The following is a 21,078-nucleotide window of genomic DNA, read 5'->3' on the forward strand; positions in this document are numbered from 1 at the left end:
TTGGACTGCATCATGAAAGAAAACCAGCCCCCCTGAAACAGGTGGAGTCCAGAAAGTCAGAGGTGGTGTTGCTCCTTTTTATTTTTAATCCATCCCACACCTTCACCCAAATCATGGAATTTGAAAACTGGTCTTACAGACTATTGAGAATTTATTCTAAAGAAATAACTCAGAACACAAAGAATCCTTCGGCCCAAAGATGATCAGGGCAACACTGTTGACAATAGATTAAAACTGAAGGGACGCCTGGGTGGCTCAGTCAGTTAATCGTCCAACTTTGGCTCAGGTCATGATCTCGCGGTCTGTGGGTTCGAGCCCTGCGTCGGGCTCTGTGCTGACAGCTCAAAGCCTGGAGCCTGCTTCAGATTCTGTCTCCCTCTCTCTCTGTCCCTCTCCCCTGCTTGCACTCTCTTGCTCTCTCTCTCTCAAAAATAAATTTAAAAAATTAAAAATTAAAAAATACAGATTAAAATTGAAAACATTCAAAATGCCCACCAATCAGGTAAAGTAAGGGATTGAGTAGTCCCCTCTGTGGAGTATTAGGCAAAAGGACAAATGATGTTTATGAAGACTTTGCCCTGACTGAGGACGAGGGTTCTACCATTGGACTGCTTGACTTAAACTCCCTGCTCTAGAACTTAGAAGCTGTGTGACCCTGAGTGAGGTACATAAGTTCTCCCATCTGTAAGAAAGGGGCAATGGTGACACCCATGTCAGACGCTTTGGGACATAGCAATCCCCCAGACAATTTCAGCTCTCATCATCCCTATCATCTGCGCAAGAAATATCAGATAATAGCAGCAGCAACCATACTTTGTGTCTACTTAGGGCCGGGTGCTGGCCCATTGTGTGTGCATTATCTCAGTTAGTGCCGATGGCAGCTTTGCTGGATATTATTAGCCCCATTTTACTCAACAGGAACCTGAGACTCAGAGGCCTTAAATACTTTGTCCCAAGGTCACCCAGCTAGTGAGCGACAGAGCAGATTTGGGGCCCAGGTTTCTCTGATGCCAGAAACTGCTCTTAAGCGCTATGCTGACCCCTTGAAGGTAGGGGTGATGGTGGGAGTAAATATATTCTCTCATAAGGGCACCTTTCCAAAGGCGAAAAGCTTTGTGAAGCAGGTGCATGAAACATACAATTAAAATGCCAACGTCTCTCCTGAGATGCTTACAAAAGGGAAGCAAAGGGATGGAGAATTTTTTCCTCCTGTATGTTTGCTTTCCCACCAAACCAGGAGTTAAGCCTCACCCTCCACCTAGTGTTGCCCTTCCCCGCCCCCCCCCCCCCCGCCTTGGGCCCTTCCGATGTTAGAAATCTTCCCTCTGAGAACATGTATCATGAGGTCATAGATTTCAGGAACTGAAAGGAAACTCAGCAATCCGTGGCCCCTCCCCAGGTCGGTCTGAAGCTCCCTCTCCCTTCCCACACGCAGTCCACACGGAAGGTGGCCGCCTTCCCCGAAGGGATTTGTTCCACTCCTCCGGCAGCCAATAGGTGGCAGAACCAGGCAGCGCCCGTTCCCTGCCCCCACCTCTGGGGCTCCTTTCCCCCACGCCATTCTTCCAGGAATCAAAGGGTAAAACCCATCGCTTTGGAAGGGCGAGGGCTGCTCCCTGACTTTAACAGCTAATGACTTCCACACAATAAAACCAGCTTACCAGAAATACCATCAGACCCAGCAAATCTGGGTCCCAAAGAAATAAAATGAGGGGAAAAAACTAGAGAAGGCTTCAAATGTCATGGGAAGAATAAAATATTTAATATCATAAAAGGGTACTGAGGCTTTATGAGAAAGCCACACATTATAATCCTGAAAACCCTATATCGGACTCCCACCCACCGCCGCCACACCCACCCCAGAAGGGAGGAGGACTATGCTGGGAGTTCACAAAGAAAGGATGGACAGGCACAGCTCCCAAATGAGGGGCAGCTCCCTTCCTTTTCACTCCCCAAAGTTTGATCCTTACGGACAGGCTCAGAGTCGATAGGCAAGTTCTAATCTCGTTCTTTTCTACTCTCCTACCCCTTTCTCCGATACTTATTCTCTTTTATCTTCCTGCAGATCTCCTGGATGCAGAGGGAGAAGAAGACATTTTAGACACTGAAAGAGAAGGGGGAGAAGGAAGTGTCCCCTTCCTTTCACTCCCTGACATTGGGGGACATCTGCTTTATCCCTGGGGAATGATCCTTAGCCTGTGGAAGTTGCCATCTGAGGAGTTAAGAGAATGGGATTTGGAGTTAGATATACCTGGGTTTGAATTTCTGCTCTGCCTTTTTCTGGCTGCTTAGACTTGGGCAAGTTTCTCGTGCTTCCTAAATCCATTTCCTCACGGACAAAGTAGGAGTAACAATAGTGCTCACCTCCTAAGGTTGATGCAAGGATCCAATGTGATGACCCATTTCAAGCATTCGTCCCAGGGCCTGGCACGTGATCAGCACTCAAACTCTATGTATCTCTATCAGTAATTATTGATAGCACTAATTCGTTTGTCAATAGCATCAACCAAGTCATGCTTTCAATAATACGATCAGTACTAGTATTACTGATGAAGGGGCATATAGAGAATTCTCCATGTATGGACCTGGTTGATCAGAGGGTGCTGTGATGAGGACAAGATATAGGAGATACTCCACCCTTGAAAACAACTATTTCCCTGCCCAAGAGTCTCTGAGTTTTTACAAAGATGTGTTACTCTCTGACTCTGCATATTTGTAAGATTTCTAAGAAGAAAAAGGTGGCAAAGCATCATTCCTCCTATTGGACTATGGCAAAAGCCAGCTGGGTTGTAGTATGAATCCAACATACCCCCTGTCACCGGTCTGCTGGGATGGACTAAACCTCAAGAGTCCACTTCTGGGGAGGAGAAACTACGTCTCAGGGGCCAGGCCCTACCGTGGCTCAGCCCCGCATCGCCCGTCCAGGCGGGCAGAATGCCAGGCCCACAGGCTTGGGCTTCCCCCGGTCAGCAGTGCCTGGGCTGTGTTCCAAAGTGATTTCTCACCCAGCTGATTCTCCGAGGTGCCTTCCCTGCCCTTCGGAAAGGATGAGGGATGGAGAGAAGCAGGCTCTCTCTTTCAGCATCTCATGGCAATCAGGGGTGCTGTGGTCCTTCCTAATAGCTGGGAGGCCAGATGGCTTTTTAGGTCAAAATGGAAACACACACACACACACAAGAGAGAAGATTATGGGTGGGTGGTTTCTAGGGGGTGGGGCGGAGTGGGATCCATATGGAATTCAAAGGGAGGGCTGGGGACTGATGCTAGACACACCTCCTAAAAGATACCAACACTCTGCAGGATGGAGCCAGCATGCAAATCCCCATTCCTTCCTCAGTCCTAACTTTCCACGAAGGCCCTGGACTGTCCGGTGCCCACCCTCCTCTCCTCTCCACCCTTCTCTTTTGATGCTTCTACACATACCCTCATTTTCTACCAGGCAGTTCCATTTTTCTCATGGGTCAAGTAGAGATAATTATACAACCTAGATCATAAGCTGAGCACTCAAAATCATGTCTGCACACAGGTCACTGTGTGGACTATTGCTCTTACATTCCTAGTCTTTTTCTTATTTAAAAAAATTAATGTTTATTTATTTTTGAGAGAAAGAGACACAGAGTATGAGTGGTGGGGCACAGAGAGAGACAGACAGACAGACAGACAGACAGAATCTGAAGCAGGCTCCAGGCTCTGAGCTGTCAGCACAGAGCCCAACAGGGGACTCGAACTCATGGATGGTGAGATCATGACCTGAGCCGAAGTCAGACACTTAATCAACTGAGCCACCCAGGCTCCCCTAGGCTTTGTCTTTCTTAAAATGGACCTAACAGTGTCCATCTAGAGGGAGAGTTACAAGCATTAACTGCCATGGACATACGTGAGTTGGCACGCAGTATTAGTGAGCGTCCCTCTCTCCTACCCCAGCCCCCTTCTCTCTGCACTCACATCCACCTTGTGAGATACTCTCATGCAGAGATGAAGTGATTTATTCAAGACCACACTGCAGTCCTGTTGAAGCCCATCTCGCCTTCTGAGCTACCTTAGAAAACAAGGTGGGGCTCTTTTTCTTGTCTCCCCTGCTCCATTCAGTGTGCTGGATGCAGGACTATTGCTGAATAAATCTTTGGACTGTTGCAGTGGCAAAGGTGATCATAAGGCCACTGCCTAGGCAGGTTCACCTGGGAGGAAGGAGTCTTGGGATCACATCTCGATTCTGTCACTGTTTTCCTACATGAACTTGAGCTATTTCTGCATCTTTCTAGGCTTTTGCTTTTCTTTCTATATAATGGGTACTGGCCTCGTTAGATCTCTAGGGTGCCTTCCTACTCTCGGAGCCTGGTCCATGCGTCCATGCTACAGGAAGAAGGTAGATTAAAGAGAGCCACCCATTCTCTGCTGCTCTCCCCATCGACAGGTGAAGTCCAATTCCCTCTCTATGAATCTACATTGACCTTAATGACCTGCCTGACAAACAGAATGGGGTAGAAATGATGTTCTGGGACTTCTGAGGCTGGGTGCTAAGAAGCCTTGAAGCTTCTGTCTCTGCTCTTGGAACACCTGATCCTGGGATGCTCCCTCTGCAGACCGAGCCTCTGTGGCCTGACGAGCCCTGCCCGATGGAAAGGCGATGGGCAGGCACTCTAGTTGACAGCCCCAGGGCACAGATGAGGTCCAGCATGGCCAGGCTTGACTGTCTGCTATTCCGGCACCTTCTAAGTAAGTGAAGGGACCCTCATGGAAGAAATCCTCCAACTCTAGATGGCCCCCCTGTCACACATCAGAGACAAATAACCCAGCTGAACCCTTCCCATGTTCCTGACAGACAAAACGTGAGAAAAACATTGGGAAAATGGAGGTAAGCTGTGAATTGCCATTTCAAAAGGGGCTGAGAGAACAGATTTCGATCCCCAGATTTGTCTGAGGTTGAAGCCGTCAAGAGGATGCTTCCCCCGCTGGGAGAACCTGGGCAACACCAAGGAGGAGCCTGAGCAAAATGCTTCAGGGGCAGCAGCCATACAAGGATGGCCAGAGTGTCCTCCACACAATATTATGATAAAGTACCCATGGTTTTCTTTGGTTTTGTCCTCTATCGTGATTAAAATTTCACCATGTTTGTACTGCCACACAGAATAAATGGAACCACAGCTTACTTTTCAAACTGGGCCTTGCCGACATCATTACGTGTGTCAGATTTATACGATTTCTAATGGATAACAACGTTTTACCCTTCAGCACACCGAAGGGGAACGCAAGCCTCCCTCCCTTCTCTGATGCTTCATTCACTGTTACTTCCTCCATCTCTGATCAAGCTGCGAGGGTCTCCCCGGAAATAATTGAAAATCGAAATAACAAGATGATTCTTTGCATGGCATCTCCTGGATCACCCTCCATATTCTCACCGACAATATTTTTATTCACCCTGCATTAGTTTCTTCTCGCCGCTGCAACAAATTACCACCAACCTGCTGGTTTAAAACAACACAAATGTACTATCTTGCAGTTCCACAGGCTGGAAGGCCAACAAAGTTCTCAGTTGGCTCAAATCACGGTATTGGCAGGGTGGCACGACTTTCTGGGGGCTGTAGGGGTGAATCCATTTCCTTGCCTTTCCCAGTTGTTAGAGACTTCTCCTGGGGTTGTAACTCCTTTCCTCCATCTTCAAAGGTGGCAATGTTACATCGCTCTGAACTTCTGTGCTGGCTCCCGCCTTCCACATTGAAGGACACTGTGATTACACTGGGCTCGCACTGATAATTCAGGACCATCTCCTTCTTTAAAAGTCAGCTTATTAGCAACCTTAATTCCGTATGTGAATTTAATCTCCACTTTAGTTATGAAAGGTAAAATATTCACAGGCTCCAGACATTAGGATGTAAATTTCCTTGTGGAGGCTATAATGCTGCCCACCATATACCAAGTGACCCTTCCCAATCTGGACAACTGTATACTTGAGGACCACAGTATCCCCGGGGAATTACCATAGAAGAACCAGAAAACGAAGCCAAACGAAGCCACTTTTTTTTTCATTTGGGGGTTCAGAAGTTGAGGTCTAGATAGAAGGTAAAATAAGATGATAATAATGACAGTAATGGGAAATCTGTGATATGTTAGAGCACTGGCTTCTCCACCCTCCACCTGCCCCCCACCCCAAAGAAGTAAGGATCACTTGAGCATGGGAAGACAGGAATGTTGGAAATGAAACAAGATGGTCTTGAAAATGGTAGAGAATGTCCTTCAAAGAGATCCTGCACTTCATATGCACCAGGCTTGCCCGCGAGGTGCTAAAGAGGATGACGAGCTATAGAAGATCAGGTGAATTTGAGGGACTGGAAAGCAAAGAGTGTTCCTGCCTCACTTGCCAGATAGCACCTGGGGGGATGGCAGCACAGTCAAGTGCTCTTCCTTGGCATGACAGCAGCCAACGACAAGTGCCTTCATGGTCGGCCTAAGTCAAGAGGTCTTCAGCTGGTTCCTCTCGACACTCATGCCCCCAATGTGGTCAAGAGGAGTTGCTGTCCTCATGCCCTCAGCAGGGTGGTAAAGCTATCTGATGCACAAAGCCAGCTGGCCTCAAAGGACCTTGTGGTGGGGATGGAGACAGCAAGGCAGAAGATGCCAGGACAAGCCACATGCCTATAAATCACATGGGAACAGGGCGGTGCTGGCACAATACCAGTGATGGACAAGGGCCAGACAAGACAGCAGGCGCTATTACCGTCAGGTAGTTGTCGAGTATAGAACCACCCCTCAGCCCCATGCATGGATGGACATCAGCCCCCTTTGAACTTATACACTCAGGAAGAGGCGGGAGGCAGAGCACCTGAATTAAACTAGAATTAGGTTTCCACCACCAATGGATGGAGCAGAACAGAAATGAAATTCGGTTACAGAAACATTATAGAAAATTAAACAGGCTGTGCTCCTGAGCTTTCGTGGCCCCAAATATCATATCCACTGCATAAAAACATCAGCGATCCTGGTCTCATCATCTTGCACATAAATGACATTTTGTGAATCCCTAATCATCTCCGGTTATACTCTTTGTCAGACAACCTACAAGTTCAAGAGCTACTGCTTCCTTCTGAAAGATGAAGGAACTGAGGCTAATGAGGTGAACGTAGATTCTAAAGTTCACGGATGACCAAGCCAGGGCTTAAGCCCAATTTGCTTAGCCCAGTCTTCCTTCCAAGCTTCTCTGCTACTATCTCCACTCAGAATCACAGAAAAGCAAGCCAAAATGGTTGTGACATGAAGAATAATACTTAAAACACATTCTTGGGCCTCTACCTGGCCACCTTGTGGTGATACCTTGGGAAGTCACTCTGCTTCCCGCATGGGCGGGGAACCCGCTGCTCAGGTTTGTTGTGAAGATGAGTTATTGGAGGCAGACATGTCTGGGGAACTCTAAAGTGCTCTAAAAATATAAGGTATTATTACTACTTTTTTTTTTTTTTTTTTTTTTTTTACCAAATTGAGTTTCTTAGAAGAGGAGCTGTAAGAAACAGTTTCTCTATGCAGAAATGCCAAAAAGAAATGAGGGAGATTTTCAAGTTCAGTGTAGAAGTGGGTGTCTCCCCATGTATTCTGAAGGCACAGAGAAGAGCGTGCCTTACCTCCATTGAGCCCTGGAGTTGCAGCTTTAACATTAGATCCTTAATCTAGAGAGGAAGGTCTTTGACAACCTCATCAAACTGTTGAATTTTCTCTTAACCTCCAGGGAACGAATGTTCTTTCTCTCTCTCTTTTTATTTTTCCAGTTCACGCTGATGAGAGAGGGAAAAGAGACAACTCTTACCTAGACACACACACATGTGTGCATCCCTCTGCATTCTGACGTTTCGTTCTTCTGGGACATCTATCTTCAAGGAGAGGGAGTTTAATTAGTTCGGGAAACGGAACTGATGAAAGAAGGAAATAGAGGCAGGCAACTCATGCCTTTCAGAAATATCAGCTTTCTGTTGTGGAGACAACACAGACAATCTGGGACATCCTTTTGATTTGCATGCCCACTGACTGGCTTTAAGACTAGGGCAATTCCTCCTCTCTCTCAGAGGGCCTCAGTTTTCTAATACGCAAAATGGAGGGTTGGTTTGCAATACTCTGAAGTAGACAGCCGCTGTCACCACCCCCCCTTTCTGTTGCCTGTACCCTACTTTTCCTTGAGAGTCTGTGCCCTTCCCCCAACTCACTACCATGTACTGTAGGTACAGCTGGCACTTGGCCAAAGTCTCGGGTATGACTGGGTCTGGGATAAGCCCAGTGTTTCCCCTTGACCACAGCAATTGGTACAGTGATGGGCATGAGGATGAACGTGGCCCAATGAGATGAGATCCTGTGACTAGAGCTGGAGGAACTAGGGAAGAGATGTTATTGTCCTACAGGACTTACTGAATGGGGACGCTGTCCAGTGAATGACATGGTTCAGAGGAAAGTAGAGTGAAGAGAAGACAGATCCCATGACATTGTTTAAACCCCTTAATCCTACTGTGCCTAGACTTCTGTTAGATCCAATACATCTACTCTTTTTGCCTAAACTAGTTCTGAGTTTCTATCACTTATAATCCCAAGAATTATAATAAAAAAATCTCTAATTGCCCATCCACTTCTGAAGATCTGCTGATCTTTGAGTCTAAAATGTAGTTTAATTGCATTGTCTCAATCTCTAGAAGCTTCTTCTTTGTATTGGGCTCCAAGTCACTGTCTATTTCCCTAGCTGTGGTGCAGGAACATTAAGAGTGGAATGTGTATTCTATTTCCTGTGGTCTCTAGTCCAAAGCAGGAATTCACATCCCTGGCCCCGTTCCTCCCTCCATCCCTTCTTTTTTTCATCCTTATTTACACAGACAGTTGGGGTGTTAAGTTGAATCGACAGATTCCTGGGTTCTCTCTCAGTTCACTGGGCAGGATAACCTTGAAAAAAGGCAGTTTGTGCTATAAATGATTACAGAGGATATAGCAGATGTAACAGGTGCATGACAATAGTGATGATCCTTAGAACAGAGTGGTCACTTTGCCAAGGTGGGGAAGGAAAAGAAGACAAATCTGGAAAGAGATCTACTTGTTTGCTATACTGGCTGGATGGTTGGGGGAAGGACCTTAGGCAAAAGGATGGCAGGAGCAAAGGCTCGGAGTCATTAAATAGGCAAGTATGTTCAGACAATTACATCGAATTCATTCCACCGGCCTTAGTGTAAAATGAAGCAAAAGGTTGGAGAGGTTGGAAAGGGCCAAATCAAGAAAGCACCGAATGCCAGGTGAAGAAGCTCAGCTTGTAGGGTGACGTTTCTCAAATGGGCTTCTGTGACACCACTGCCTCCCCATACATACAACACTCATTAAATTGTTACAATTTTACACTCCTGGGCCCTAACCCCTCTATCGAATCAAAATTACTGGTGTGGGACCCTGAAACCTGCATTTTAAGGATTTTTTAAATTAATTTTTAAAACATTTATTTTGAGCGGGGAGGTGGGGTAGAGAGAGAGGGGAGAGAGAATCCCATGCTCGATGTGGGGCTCGATCTCACAAACTGTGTGATCATGACCTGAGCCGAAACCAAGAGTCGGAGGTTTAACTGACTGAGCCACCAGGTGCTCCTGGAACCTGCATTTTAAACAACCCCCCTAGGTCATTCCTATGAAACAAACCAGCCAATCTGGGAGCCTCTTCTGTAGGCAACAAAGATCCTCACATACCTTTTTCTGTGTCCTTCTCCCATGCCAGATACTAGACTTCTATGCAACCAAGTCTGCCATCCTTCTTCATGCCCTTGCTTTGGCCATCCCCACTCTTTTCTTTGTTAAATTTATTTATTTATTTTGAGAGAGAGAGAGAAAGAAAGAGAGAGCTTGGGAGGGGCAGAGAGAGAGAGAGAGAGAGAGAGAGAGAGAGAATCCCAAGCAGGCTTCTCACTGTCAGCCCAGGGCTGCACGTGGGGTTTGAACCCATGAACCATGAGATCATAACCTGAACTGAAACCAGATTCAGATGCTTAACCAACTGAGCCACCCAGGCACCCTGCCCACTCTTTTCCTAATGGAAGGTGACTCATCTTTTGAAGCCAGTTCACCACTAACTTCCCCACTTTCTACCAACTTTAAAATCTCAGCTGACACATTTTCTTCTAGACATCTCATTCACATGGACCCATTGTGTTCACAGAGATAAGACATGCCCTATCTCACTCCCAAATGGACAGTAACCTACCTGAGGCCAGGAGCTCTTAAGGACGTATTGCATATTGGGCCCTAAAGTGCTGCTGTTTCATTCTTCCAACACTTCCACAAGGTAGGTTTAATTACCCATTTTACAGATGAGGAAACCAAGGAAGCCTGATGTGCCAAAGAGGACATAGAGGTAGGAGCTATGAGTAGTGTGATTCTCCTTCACAAGCCACCCCCCCCCCACAGGGAGGGGCCTCCAGAGAGCAGTCTTAGCACCTGGGCCAGAACCATGTTCATGGGCCAAGGGCACTTACCACACATCCTGAGGAGTCCACCTGGCGGTCAGACACACACTTGAAGTTTCGAGTACAGCCCCCATTGTTCCGAGAGCAGTCACGAACCGGCCCAAAGGAGGACAGCAGGTCGTTGATAGTTTCGAAGTATGTGGACAGCATCGCTTCCTCCCTTGGAGACAAAGGGGATGGTTAAACCCCAGAGACACGTGTATCATTAGATTAAAAAAAATTAAATATGCATTCATCACATTTAAGATCGTCATTCACGATATTTGTAACCAAGAAAATGATACCAATCCATATTTGAGAAAAAACTAATAAGAAAAAAAAATTAACAGGTATGCCATCATATGACACAATGTTTGTCTACTTGCGATCAAGGGGAATATATTTGGGACGCTGCATTCTTTATTCCATCAATCCTCATAATTTGGGAAGGCAGGCATGAGATTTCCATCTTACGAATAAGCGGACTAGGGCTCAGAAAGTTGAATGTCCTGCTGAAGTCCGCCCAGCTTGTAACGTGGCAGAATTGAAGTTTGTGCCAAGTTCCAGCTGAGTCCAAAGATCAAGCTCCTCCCACTATACAACTCTTAACTTACATTACATATGTTTCTACAGATTCCAGACCTCCCCATAGCAACTCTGCAAAACGGGTGTCTTCCTAATATTCCTACTTTTGATATAAATTGAAATTATACAAGGTATCGGACTTACCCCAAATTACCAGCCAATAAATACCAGGGCCAAGGCACAAACACAGGACTGTTTGACTCTAGAACCCCAGAACTGTGCTCTTCATGCTATCGCATAAAAGTGACACCATAGGACAGCTGTTGGAAAGGTCACGGGATTCTAGGAAAATGCATCATTCCTCCCAAATGAGGTTTCCAAGGGAAAACACTGGACTAGGTACCATAGTTTGTGGATCTGCCAAAATTTTATTAGAGGATATACACAGACAGAAGTTTCTGGATGCTATTTTCTGGCAAAAGAGCCCCAAATAAGGATATCCTAGCACTGGAGCATCTGTGATACCCACAGGTGCATGAGATACTAAAGGGACACCATGGACAGTGTGAAGAAGTACACATTATCCCATGATGTAAGGCTCAAGGAATCCAGAAATGTGAAGGAAGGGAGATGCCCATGGACCATCCTTCATCCTTCTACCACTGTTTTCCTCCATAGGCCTGGAGTTCTAGGTTTTGGTGTCCTAGCTTATTTTCTGTCTCCGCTATGATCCCTTTTTGTGCCATCTTCCGTACCGACTGCCAGAGAACTTGATAAATTCCAGCTCTAAATTAGAAACCTCATTGATTAATAATAGTTCTCCATTACTTACAGAAGAAAATCTAAATTAGTTTCCTTGGCATTCAAGGTCCTTCATCATTTGGTTCTGCCTACCTGTCCAGCTCCATTTACCCTGTCCTCATATTCTCTATTGGTGAGCCACAGGTCTCATTCCCTAAACACATAATTTTAGGTTAGGTTCTCTGAAAACAGACTCTGAAACAGTTGCATACAGCAGCTTTACCAAGGATCTCTCTGACATACTCTTAGAAAAGTAAGCAAGACAGGACTGGACAAGGGAGAGTCTGACCTGCCATGTGGTTAATGTACGTAGATCTAAAGCCTCACCTTGTCCTTAGGGGAGCTCTGGAGCTGGGTGGTCCTTTAAGGATTTCCTGATTAGAGGCAAGGGACCAGCCCTCTGCAACACCCTGTTGGCCAGTCACTGGCCAAAGGCTGTCATCTGGTATCCTTGCGCAAGGCAGAGGGCAATGACCAGTGAGGAACACAGCTGTGTGGGTCATGAGCCACGGTCCGGGGGATGGGCAGATCGGCCCTGAAGAAGGGATCTGAGTATAGTATGCACCTTCACCTCTCTGTATCTTTAATCATGCTCTTGGGTCTAGGATGCTCATCTCTAACTTTTCTCCTTGACAAAATCCTAAGAATCCTTCAAAACACTTCAAATCCATCCACCCATCCATCCATTCATGTATTGCATGTGCTTACTGAGTGCTTACTACATAGCAGGCACTATTCTAGGTACTGCGGATGCATAAGTGACACATGACAGAGGCCTTCCCTCCATAGAGCTTGCTATGACCTCCTTTGGGAAACCCTCTCTATTTCCCCCAACCAAAATTAATTTCTTTTCCCTCTGAGTACATCGTTTAAATCTATTATCTCATTGATCTTGATCATTGGCTCTATGGTTTCCCAGAGAGACCTTAAGCTTTTTGAGCAAATGGCTCAAGAGTAACTCATCCCTCTCTGGCCCTCAGCACAAGGCCTGGCAAAAAAACCTGTGATAAGCAAATGTTTTTCAGATAAGACAAAGAAAACATTGGAAGGCTTGGATGCAGATTCCACCTATCATTGGTTTCACCAAAGGTCTCTCCAACAGGACACTCCCCTGTCCATCCCCAAGTCTCGGATCCCCTCCCAAGTCTTTCATGATCAAGTCTTTAGTATAGGGACAACAGAGAAGATGGCAGGAGAGCTGTCAGACTATCCCTCACTTCCCAACTTTACACAGAATGAGGTCAGGATGGCAGGTGAATGGGGGAAGAGAATGAACCGCTCCTGAACTGAGGCTCTTGATAGACTTGCCATTTGGGAATCATGGAAAGAGCTGAGGATCCTGTGAAGACATTAAGGCTATTAAAATATGAATAACCTTAGAGGAAGAAGAAGTGAGAAGTAAAAAGAGGGGATAAAGACAGAGGGAGAGACAGGCTGAGAAAGTGTGAGACCACATAAAGAGATACACATGTAGAACATTGCTAGAAAGAAAGAACTGGATGGATGGACAGGATGGATGGATGGATGGATGGATGGATGGATAGATGGGTGGAAGGAAGGAAAGAGAGGCAGGAAAGAGGGAGGGAGGGAGGGAGGAAGGAAGGAAGGAAGGAAGGACGGACAGAGAGACAGAGACACCCAGAGGAGTGTCATATAGAGAGACTAAAAAAGAGGAAGATGAAGGCAGAGAAAGTATGTGAAAACAGAGACAGAAATGAAGAGCTAGATTAGGGAGAAACTGGAATAAGAAACACCAAGATTTTAAAGGAGAAAACATTAAGGTAAACAAAACAGGGACATTGTGTATGGAGCAGGGGGTGGGGAGGGGAAGGGACGGGGAGGGGTGCAGGAGATGGGCACTGGGACCTGGAAGGAGACAGGCTCAGAAAGAGAATGGAAGAAGAAAAAGACCCTGTGTAAATGGAAGAGAACACACACAGGGACCCAGAGAGCAGTCAGAGAATGACAAAGAAAAACAAAGGAGAAAAGAGAAAAACAAGCAAAAAATGTCACCTTGCAGTGGAACCTGGAGACAGCTCAGGCTGTACAAATAAGGAGGCTGTTAGCTTTTGAAAGGATTGATTCTGCATAAACATCAGTTACATGAGGAGAACATTATTTAAAACACAAAGACCTGACACTGGGGCTGTTACTGAGTCTAGCAGTGATTGTGTCAGGCTACAGAAATGAAGAATCATCCTGCACAAGTGAGAGAAGTAGCTCGAGGCAGACTCTGACATTTTCTTAACTCCAGACTTAATCCCTCATCCCAGCTGCTGAGTCCGGGATTTGGGGTCTGTGGGAGCTTAAAGCTGCCCCAGTAGCCGAGCGCAAAGGATCAAGGGACTAGCGCTGCAGGTGGAGGTGGGCTGGGGTGACAGAGAGATCTGGGTGAGTCACAGCTTTGCCAGAAATTGCCATCAGCACTAACATCTTCATCATCTGTAACTTCCCGAACACCTGCTGTGCATGGAGGGCCATGCTAGGTTCCTTCACTGTGCCCTCTCCTTTGACTTTCACTGTTGTCCTATGACACACATTTTTACTCCTACCACGCAGCTGGAGAGACTAGGTCTTGGGGGGTCTCGTCACTAGCCCTTGTCCACGAGGTGGAGAGGCCGGGGTATGCACCCAAGTGTGCCTGATGTCAGGTCCTGAGCTTCCTCCCATGCCATAGTTGTGCTGGGCCAACTTGCTCTGGGCCCTCGGGATAAGTCAGAGCTCTCACAACAGGAAAGCCCATAGAAACCTGCGTCCAATCTCTGTGTCTTTGAGGAGGAAGAACCAGAAGGGTAGAACGTATACAACCTCTGCATATTTCCCAGCACTGCCTCCTGGCCTGTGTACCTGCCACAGTAGCCTCTATCCGTCTTGGAATAAGACAGGGCAACGTGTGTACTCATTTCCTAGAGGTGCATAACCAGTACCATAGACCAGATGACTGAAAACAGCAGTAACTTACTCTCTCCGACTTCTGGAGGTTGGGAGTTCAAACTCAAGGTGTCAGCAGAGCTATGCTTCCTCTGTAGACCCTAGGGGAGAATCCTTCCTGGTCTCTTCAGAGCTTCCCATGGCTCCTGGCAACCCTTGGCATCTCTTGGCTTATAGCCACATCAGTCTAACCTCTGCTTCCACCCTCACATGGCCCTCTTCCTGCATCAGTGTCTTTTCCTCTTCTTACAGTGACACCCTCCATTGGATTCAGCACCTACCCAAATCCATTATGTCCTTATCTCAATTATATTGGCAAAGACCTTATTTCTTTTTTTTTTTTTTCAACATTTATTTATTTTTGGGACAGAGAGAGACAGAGCATGAATGGGGGAGGGGCAGAGAGAGAGGGAGACACAGAATCGGAAACAGGCTCCAGGCTCCGAGCCATCAGCCCAGAGCCTGACGCGGGGCTCGAACTCACGGACCGCGAGATCGTGACCTGGCTGAAGTCGGACGCTTAACCGACTGCGCCACCCAGGCGCCCCAAAGACCTTATTTCCAAACGAGGTCATGTTCTGAGGATCCAGGTGGACATGAATTTGGGGGGGGTCATGACTCAACCCACTATTCACAGCTCACAGGAAAGCCCTCAGGCTTACACAGTAGGGCAGAGCCAGGACTAGAACCCTCTACTCCTTGGCTCTTTCTCCAGTGCTCCTAACATCCCATCAGCCCTTCCAGCTCCAGACTCTGCATCTTACACGATGGTATTTACAAGGCCTATAAAGTCTCAGAAAAAGAACCATGATGAAACCACTTCTCCCTCATTGGAGAGGAGAAAAGACCAACTTTCATTAAGTACCTAACATCCCAGGCAGAACAGGGGTCAGCAAGCTTTTCTTTATAGGAATCCATAGTAAATACCTTTGGCTTCGTAAGCCTTACAGTCTCTGATCTAACTACTCAAAGCCGCTTTTGTAATGCACAAGCAGCCACAGAAAATATGCAATGGCCATATGCAAAATGCAATGAATTAGCATCGATATGCTTCACTAAAACTATATGCACAAAAAAAACCATGGCAGGCTGGATTGCTATATCCTTTTTGATTTTTTTTTTTAATGGGAAAACACTCAGGTCAGGGTTGGAGTTAGGATTTGAAGCCAGGTATGCCCAACTCCGGAACACACATTCTTTCTCCTACATGAAGTTTCATCTGTGCCTCAGTATTCTCATCTGTAAAGTGGAAACAGTATGTTTCTAGCTTCCAACCACATAAGATCGTTGTAAGAACACAATGACATGATATGCACAGAAGCCCAGTGCAAACTGATTCATAATCCATTCATTAAGAAATATCTGGGCACCCACTGTGGGTCAGGTGCTGAGCTGATCATTACTACGGCTCTCCTTTGGCCTCTCCATGCCTCTGTTCCTGCGCCTGCCAGGTCTGGACACTGTCCAAGTTGTTTCCAAGCTACTCTCCAGCTTAGGCATCCCAATTCTTCCTGATACTGCTGGTTTCAAAACTGAGTCAACCAGGGGAGCCCGGGTGGCTCAATCGGTTGAGCATCCAATTTCGGCTCAGGTCATGATCTCATGGCTCGTGAGTCCAAGCATCGGCATCTGGAGCTTGCCTCAGATCCTGTGTCTTCTTCTCTCTTTGGCCTTCCCCTGCTCATACTCTGTCTCTCTCTCTCAGCGTTAAATAAAACATCAAAAAAACTGAGTCAACCAGACACCCCCTCTCCCCCAGGCTGAGTGAGGCTGCCATCCCTGCACTGATTGCTCAAGTGCAAATGCATCACCTGGGCTCCATTCGGCTGAAACACAGGGTGAGCATCAGGCAAGGCAGCTGGGAACAGATGCTGACGTGGCCTGCTGTTAATAAACACCTGGAGACGTCTGTGTCACTCACAGAGAGGTGTGAATGGATGACTCAGGGCCCAGACAGTGACAAGACCCCAGGGGGCAGACTGATCATTCTCTAATATCAACAGGCAGACTTGTTCCTGAGCATCCATAGAGGGAGGAACCTAAGACAGGCTTCTCAGCTCCAGAAGCATGAGCAGCAGTGTAGATGAGTGGATCTGCAGAAGCTTTGACTCCTGGCTTCACTCACTATGAGATTTGGGCAAGTCCCTTATACTCTGAGTCTCTACTTTCTCATCTGAAAAATGGGCATATGAGCACGTAGGTGGCAGACTTGGCATGAGCAATAAACCAGACAATATATGCAAAATGTTCCCCACACAGAAAATGCCCAAAGGCTGGTGGTAATTGGTACCCTCAAAGTTGCACTTGAGAGTGTAAGGAGTCCAATGCAGGAGAAGGCAAGGACCGAGAACCACATATTGCCCGTTTACTCATTCAAGTTTTTCATGGATGCCGAATCTGTCCTGGGCCCTGCGCTGGTTCCTGGAGCACACGGCAATAGGTGTGACATAGCATATGCTAAGGAGGTAGAAAAACACATCACAAAAGTTAACCTAACAATATAACTGGGGCCACAGGTTCATAAAGAGGCCCCCTTCAGCCAGACCCTGGAAGTGTGGGTCAGACAAGGCTTTTTAGAGGAGGCAGTACTGAACCTGAAACATAAGGGATGAGTAGGAATTAGGCAAAGGAAGAAGATAAAAGTATTCCAGGCAGATGGAACAGAATAAGTTAAGGCCTAGAGGCAAGGAAACTTGAATCGAAGCAATGAAGCAGGAGGGCTGGGAGGAAGTAGGGTGTGGCAAATGATGGGCCAGGAGGCAGGCTAGGCAAGGTTCTGTGCGCCAGGCCCTGGCAATTCTGGACTTCGCCCTGGGACCTATGAGGTGGCCACCAAAGGGTTTCAGGCAGAGCCTACTTTTACTTAGACTAGTAACATAGGTTGGTATTTGATAAAAATCATTATGGCAATGAAAACAACAATAATAATGTTTACTGGGCATTCATAATATGCCCTAAAGTGTACCAAGCAATGATTGTGTCGACCTACTTAATCCTCATTAAAAAACAAAAAAACAGGGGCGCCTGGGTGGCTCAGTCAGTTAAGCGTCCGACTTCGGCTCAGGTCACGATCTCGTGGTCCGTGAGTTCGAGCTCCGCGTCGGGCTCTGTGCTGACAGCTCAGAGCCTGGAGCCTGCTTCAGATTCTGTGTCTCCCTCTCTCTCTATGCTCCTCCCCCGTTCATGCTCTGTCTTTCTCTGTTTCAAAAATAAATAAACATTAAAAAAACAAAACAAAACAATGATGTAAATGATATGATCATCCCCATTTTGTAGAAGAAGAAAGTGAGGCACCATTTTGAGGATGAAGGCTGTTCTGAGACCAGCCAAAGACAATGTAGGAACAGCCTCAGGGCAGTGGCTGGCATACGGCAAGTGCTTTATAAAGATTAGTTATAAAAGGGTTCCAGGCAGAGGTGAGCTGACACAGGCCACAAGGAGGCAGATTTGGGCTTTTGTAAAATCGGAGTTATTGAGCAATGGGAAGGAACAAGGTCTTACAAGGTCCTTCCACGGGCCGATGTAGGAACGCAGACTGAGGAGGGATGGCCATGTTCTGGGCTGGTGGTGGGGGACCGTCAAGCCTCCAGGGAGATCTGCACAATCTCATGGTGGTGGGAAAAACAACCATGGCTAATATCTATTGAGAACTCAAGACACGAGAGCTTTGACTTCACATGGTCCATCTCATCACTTCTTGCCATAGCCCTGTGAGGTGGTGCTATTCGTACGCCCCTTCTGTCGACTAAGAGGAACGCACACACTCACATGCACAACCTGGCACTGGCAGAGCTGGGGGCTTATCCTGTGTCACACAGTAAGTCAGAGTGGCAGAGCCGGGGCTCTGCCCTGGTGGGTCTGACTCTGAGGCAGAGAGCAGTGTCCTGTTTTCCTCCTTAAGATCCCTTCCCAGCTGGAGATTCTGGGGCTGGTGTTACAGCTGATGCTCATCATTCCCCTTCCTCTAGCAATTACGGTTCGCAGTAATTTAGGTCAAGAATATGTATTGCTGTGCAGAGTGGTCTCAAAGCTTCCTGCGTATGTCTGTGCCTTTGAGTAGCTCACGAGCTTCCTGCACGCCGAGATCCTTCCTCACGTCCCTCAGTGTGCTGGCTGTGCCTCAGCTGTTCAATGAATAAGCACAGGAGGTGGAGGAAGGGGAGGGACAAAGGGGGCCCATCAGCTGTGTGGTCTTGGGGACAAAGAGAAAACGATCGTGAGTGTCCACTGCCCATCTGTGAAATGGGGACAGTAACATTCAGCTCACAGGGTTATGTGGTCAGGACTCGATGAGATAAAAGATGTCAAAGCCCCTCGATGAGATAAAAGATGTCAAAGCCCGCCAGGCTCAAACAGGGACCTCAACAGGGGGCTGTTGTGTTTTGGAAATGCATTTGTTCATTTCACAAATATTTACCCAGTACTCACTGCTGGGGGTGGGGGGAGCTGCAGGTTTTGTAGGAAGAAAAGAGCAAACAGGACAGGCTTTGTTCTCTTGGAACGTACTGTTTAGTTACCCAGTCACCCAGCAAGTCCTATCTATGCCTACAACCAAATCTGGGCCTATGTCTGTGTCTGTATGTCGTATGTCTACGTCTATAATTACAAACGATGATAGATGCTTAAAAAATACGGGGTACTGTGAGAGCATATGGCAGGGGCGGCCAATCTACTCTAGGGAGCTGAGGATGGGAGTTGGGTGTTTCCCCAGAGAAGTGGGGGAAGTGGATTTCCCCAGAGTATCAGGCCCTGAAGCCAAACCAGCCTGAGGTGTTCTGTCACACGAGGACACTACTAATGTGTGACCACCCCCCACCCCTCCACACACAATGACCATCTGATCTTTGAGACCATCATTCCTTGGCAAAAAGCCATCACCTCCTTCTAACTGCTCGGTCATAGGAATTCTTCTCCTCACCCCACCCCCCTTTCTCCTGCCCCTGTGAGTCCCATCATCATATTAAAAAGGAACCATTATTAAAAAGGTTCAGTGACAAATGCTGAGGCTTGAGGATTATTTATTTATGAAATACCCACATGAAGTCATTGAGAGCTTCTAGCAGCTCTCATCTCAGAGAGAAGCTCATTAAGACGGGCCCAGGGGTGGGAGGGCACTGCGTTCTCAGAAGCAACTGCTCAGAACGCCCAGCCAGGAGAGTGCCTGTTGCCCAGAGAGGGCGGAAGACACTCGTGCCCTGGGATGGCAGTGGGGGCTGCCTGGAGGCGGCAGAGCTCACCATTAGAGAGCAAATGGGGTTGTGTCCTCTAACATAAAGAGCATGAGCTGGCGGTTCCAGGCATGGGATCTGGGTTCAGCTTTGCCTCGCTCTGCTGTGTGTCCCCCCCCCCCGTGACTTTCTATCCTCCTTGAGCCCCTCAGGTGCCACATTTCTATGATGACTGTGTGATCTCGTGGGGTCCTTCTAGCTCAGATTTCTAATAACATGATGTGGCTTCCTAAAAAGATAGGGTGGAAATGTTAAGAGTGAAATAGTGAGAAGAGACAGTACCCGTTGTTTCCATTCTATTGCTCATTGCGGTGTTTTGCACCTAAGGAAATCAAGGGGCTTATACAATTAGCAGGGAAATCAGAAAGTGTTACCATGTGTTACTATGAAGAAGCCACGGGCTCAAACCAGCCCAGCCATTTATCAGCGAAGAAACGTTAACAACTCATTCAGCTTCTCTGAGCCTCCTTTCCTCAAGCACAGGTCATAGACCACAGCACCTAACTCTACCTACCAGGGTGATCGCAAGATAACAAAAGCTCCATGAAGGCAGAGCTCGGGCAAGCTCACTGCAGTCCAGTGCCTAGAATGCTATACAGGCTTCCAGATTTTTACCAGAAAGATGAGTGAATGAATGAATGAATTCAAACTTCTGCAAACTACCCCACCCATGCACTCATTTTTATTGTTGTGTTGTTACTAACAATAGCATGCTTTTAAAAGTCAATCCTGAACATTCCTCAAACCGGAGAACAGGGGTTCTTAACTCGGTGCCCAGGACCCCTTTGCCAATCTGCAGAAGCATATGGGCCACTTCTTAGATTAATGTCTTTAAATGCATTAAAGCAAATGCAAAAAAAACATTACAAAAGAAACCATTTATCAAAACAGATTTTTTAAAAGCCAGCTGCAATATAATAATCTATATATGCTTCTTTGTTGACACATTATAAATTTTTTTTAAATGTTTATTTCTGAGACAGAGAGAGACAGAACATGAATGGGGGAGGGTCAGAGAGAGAGGAAGACACAGAATCTGAAGCAGGCTCCAGGCTCTGAGAGCTGTCAGCACAGAGCCTGACACAGGGCTTGAACTCACAAACTGTGAGATCATGACCTGAGCCGAAGTCGGTCGCTCAACCGATT

The 21,078-nt window shown here is 46.9% G+C and overlaps 1 protein-coding gene across 3 annotated transcripts in view; it reads right to left on the bottom strand.

The window, feature by feature from the left end:
• The window catches only part of ASTN2 (astrotactin 2), an 882,297-nt gene that overhangs the window by 350,364 nt on the left and 510,855 nt on the right, over positions 1 to 21,078 (bottom strand). For all 3 annotated transcript variants that reach the window (XM_047068551.1, XM_047068542.1, XM_047068534.1), the window contains one exon: positions 10,478 to 10,628. In XM_047068551.1, the coding sequence (XP_046924507.1) occupies positions 10,478 to 10,628 (151 nt within the window). The remainder of the gene's footprint in view (positions 1 to 10,477; positions 10,629 to 21,078) is intronic.

Source organism: Lynx rufus, unplaced genomic scaffold (genome assembly GCF_022079265.1).
Source record: "Lynx rufus isolate CCGP_SWC_20201006 ecotype Redwood Valley unplaced genomic scaffold, mLynRuf1.p SCAF_10, whole genome shotgun sequence".
Taxonomy (NCBI): Eukaryota; Metazoa; Chordata; class Mammalia; order Carnivora; family Felidae; genus Lynx; species Lynx rufus.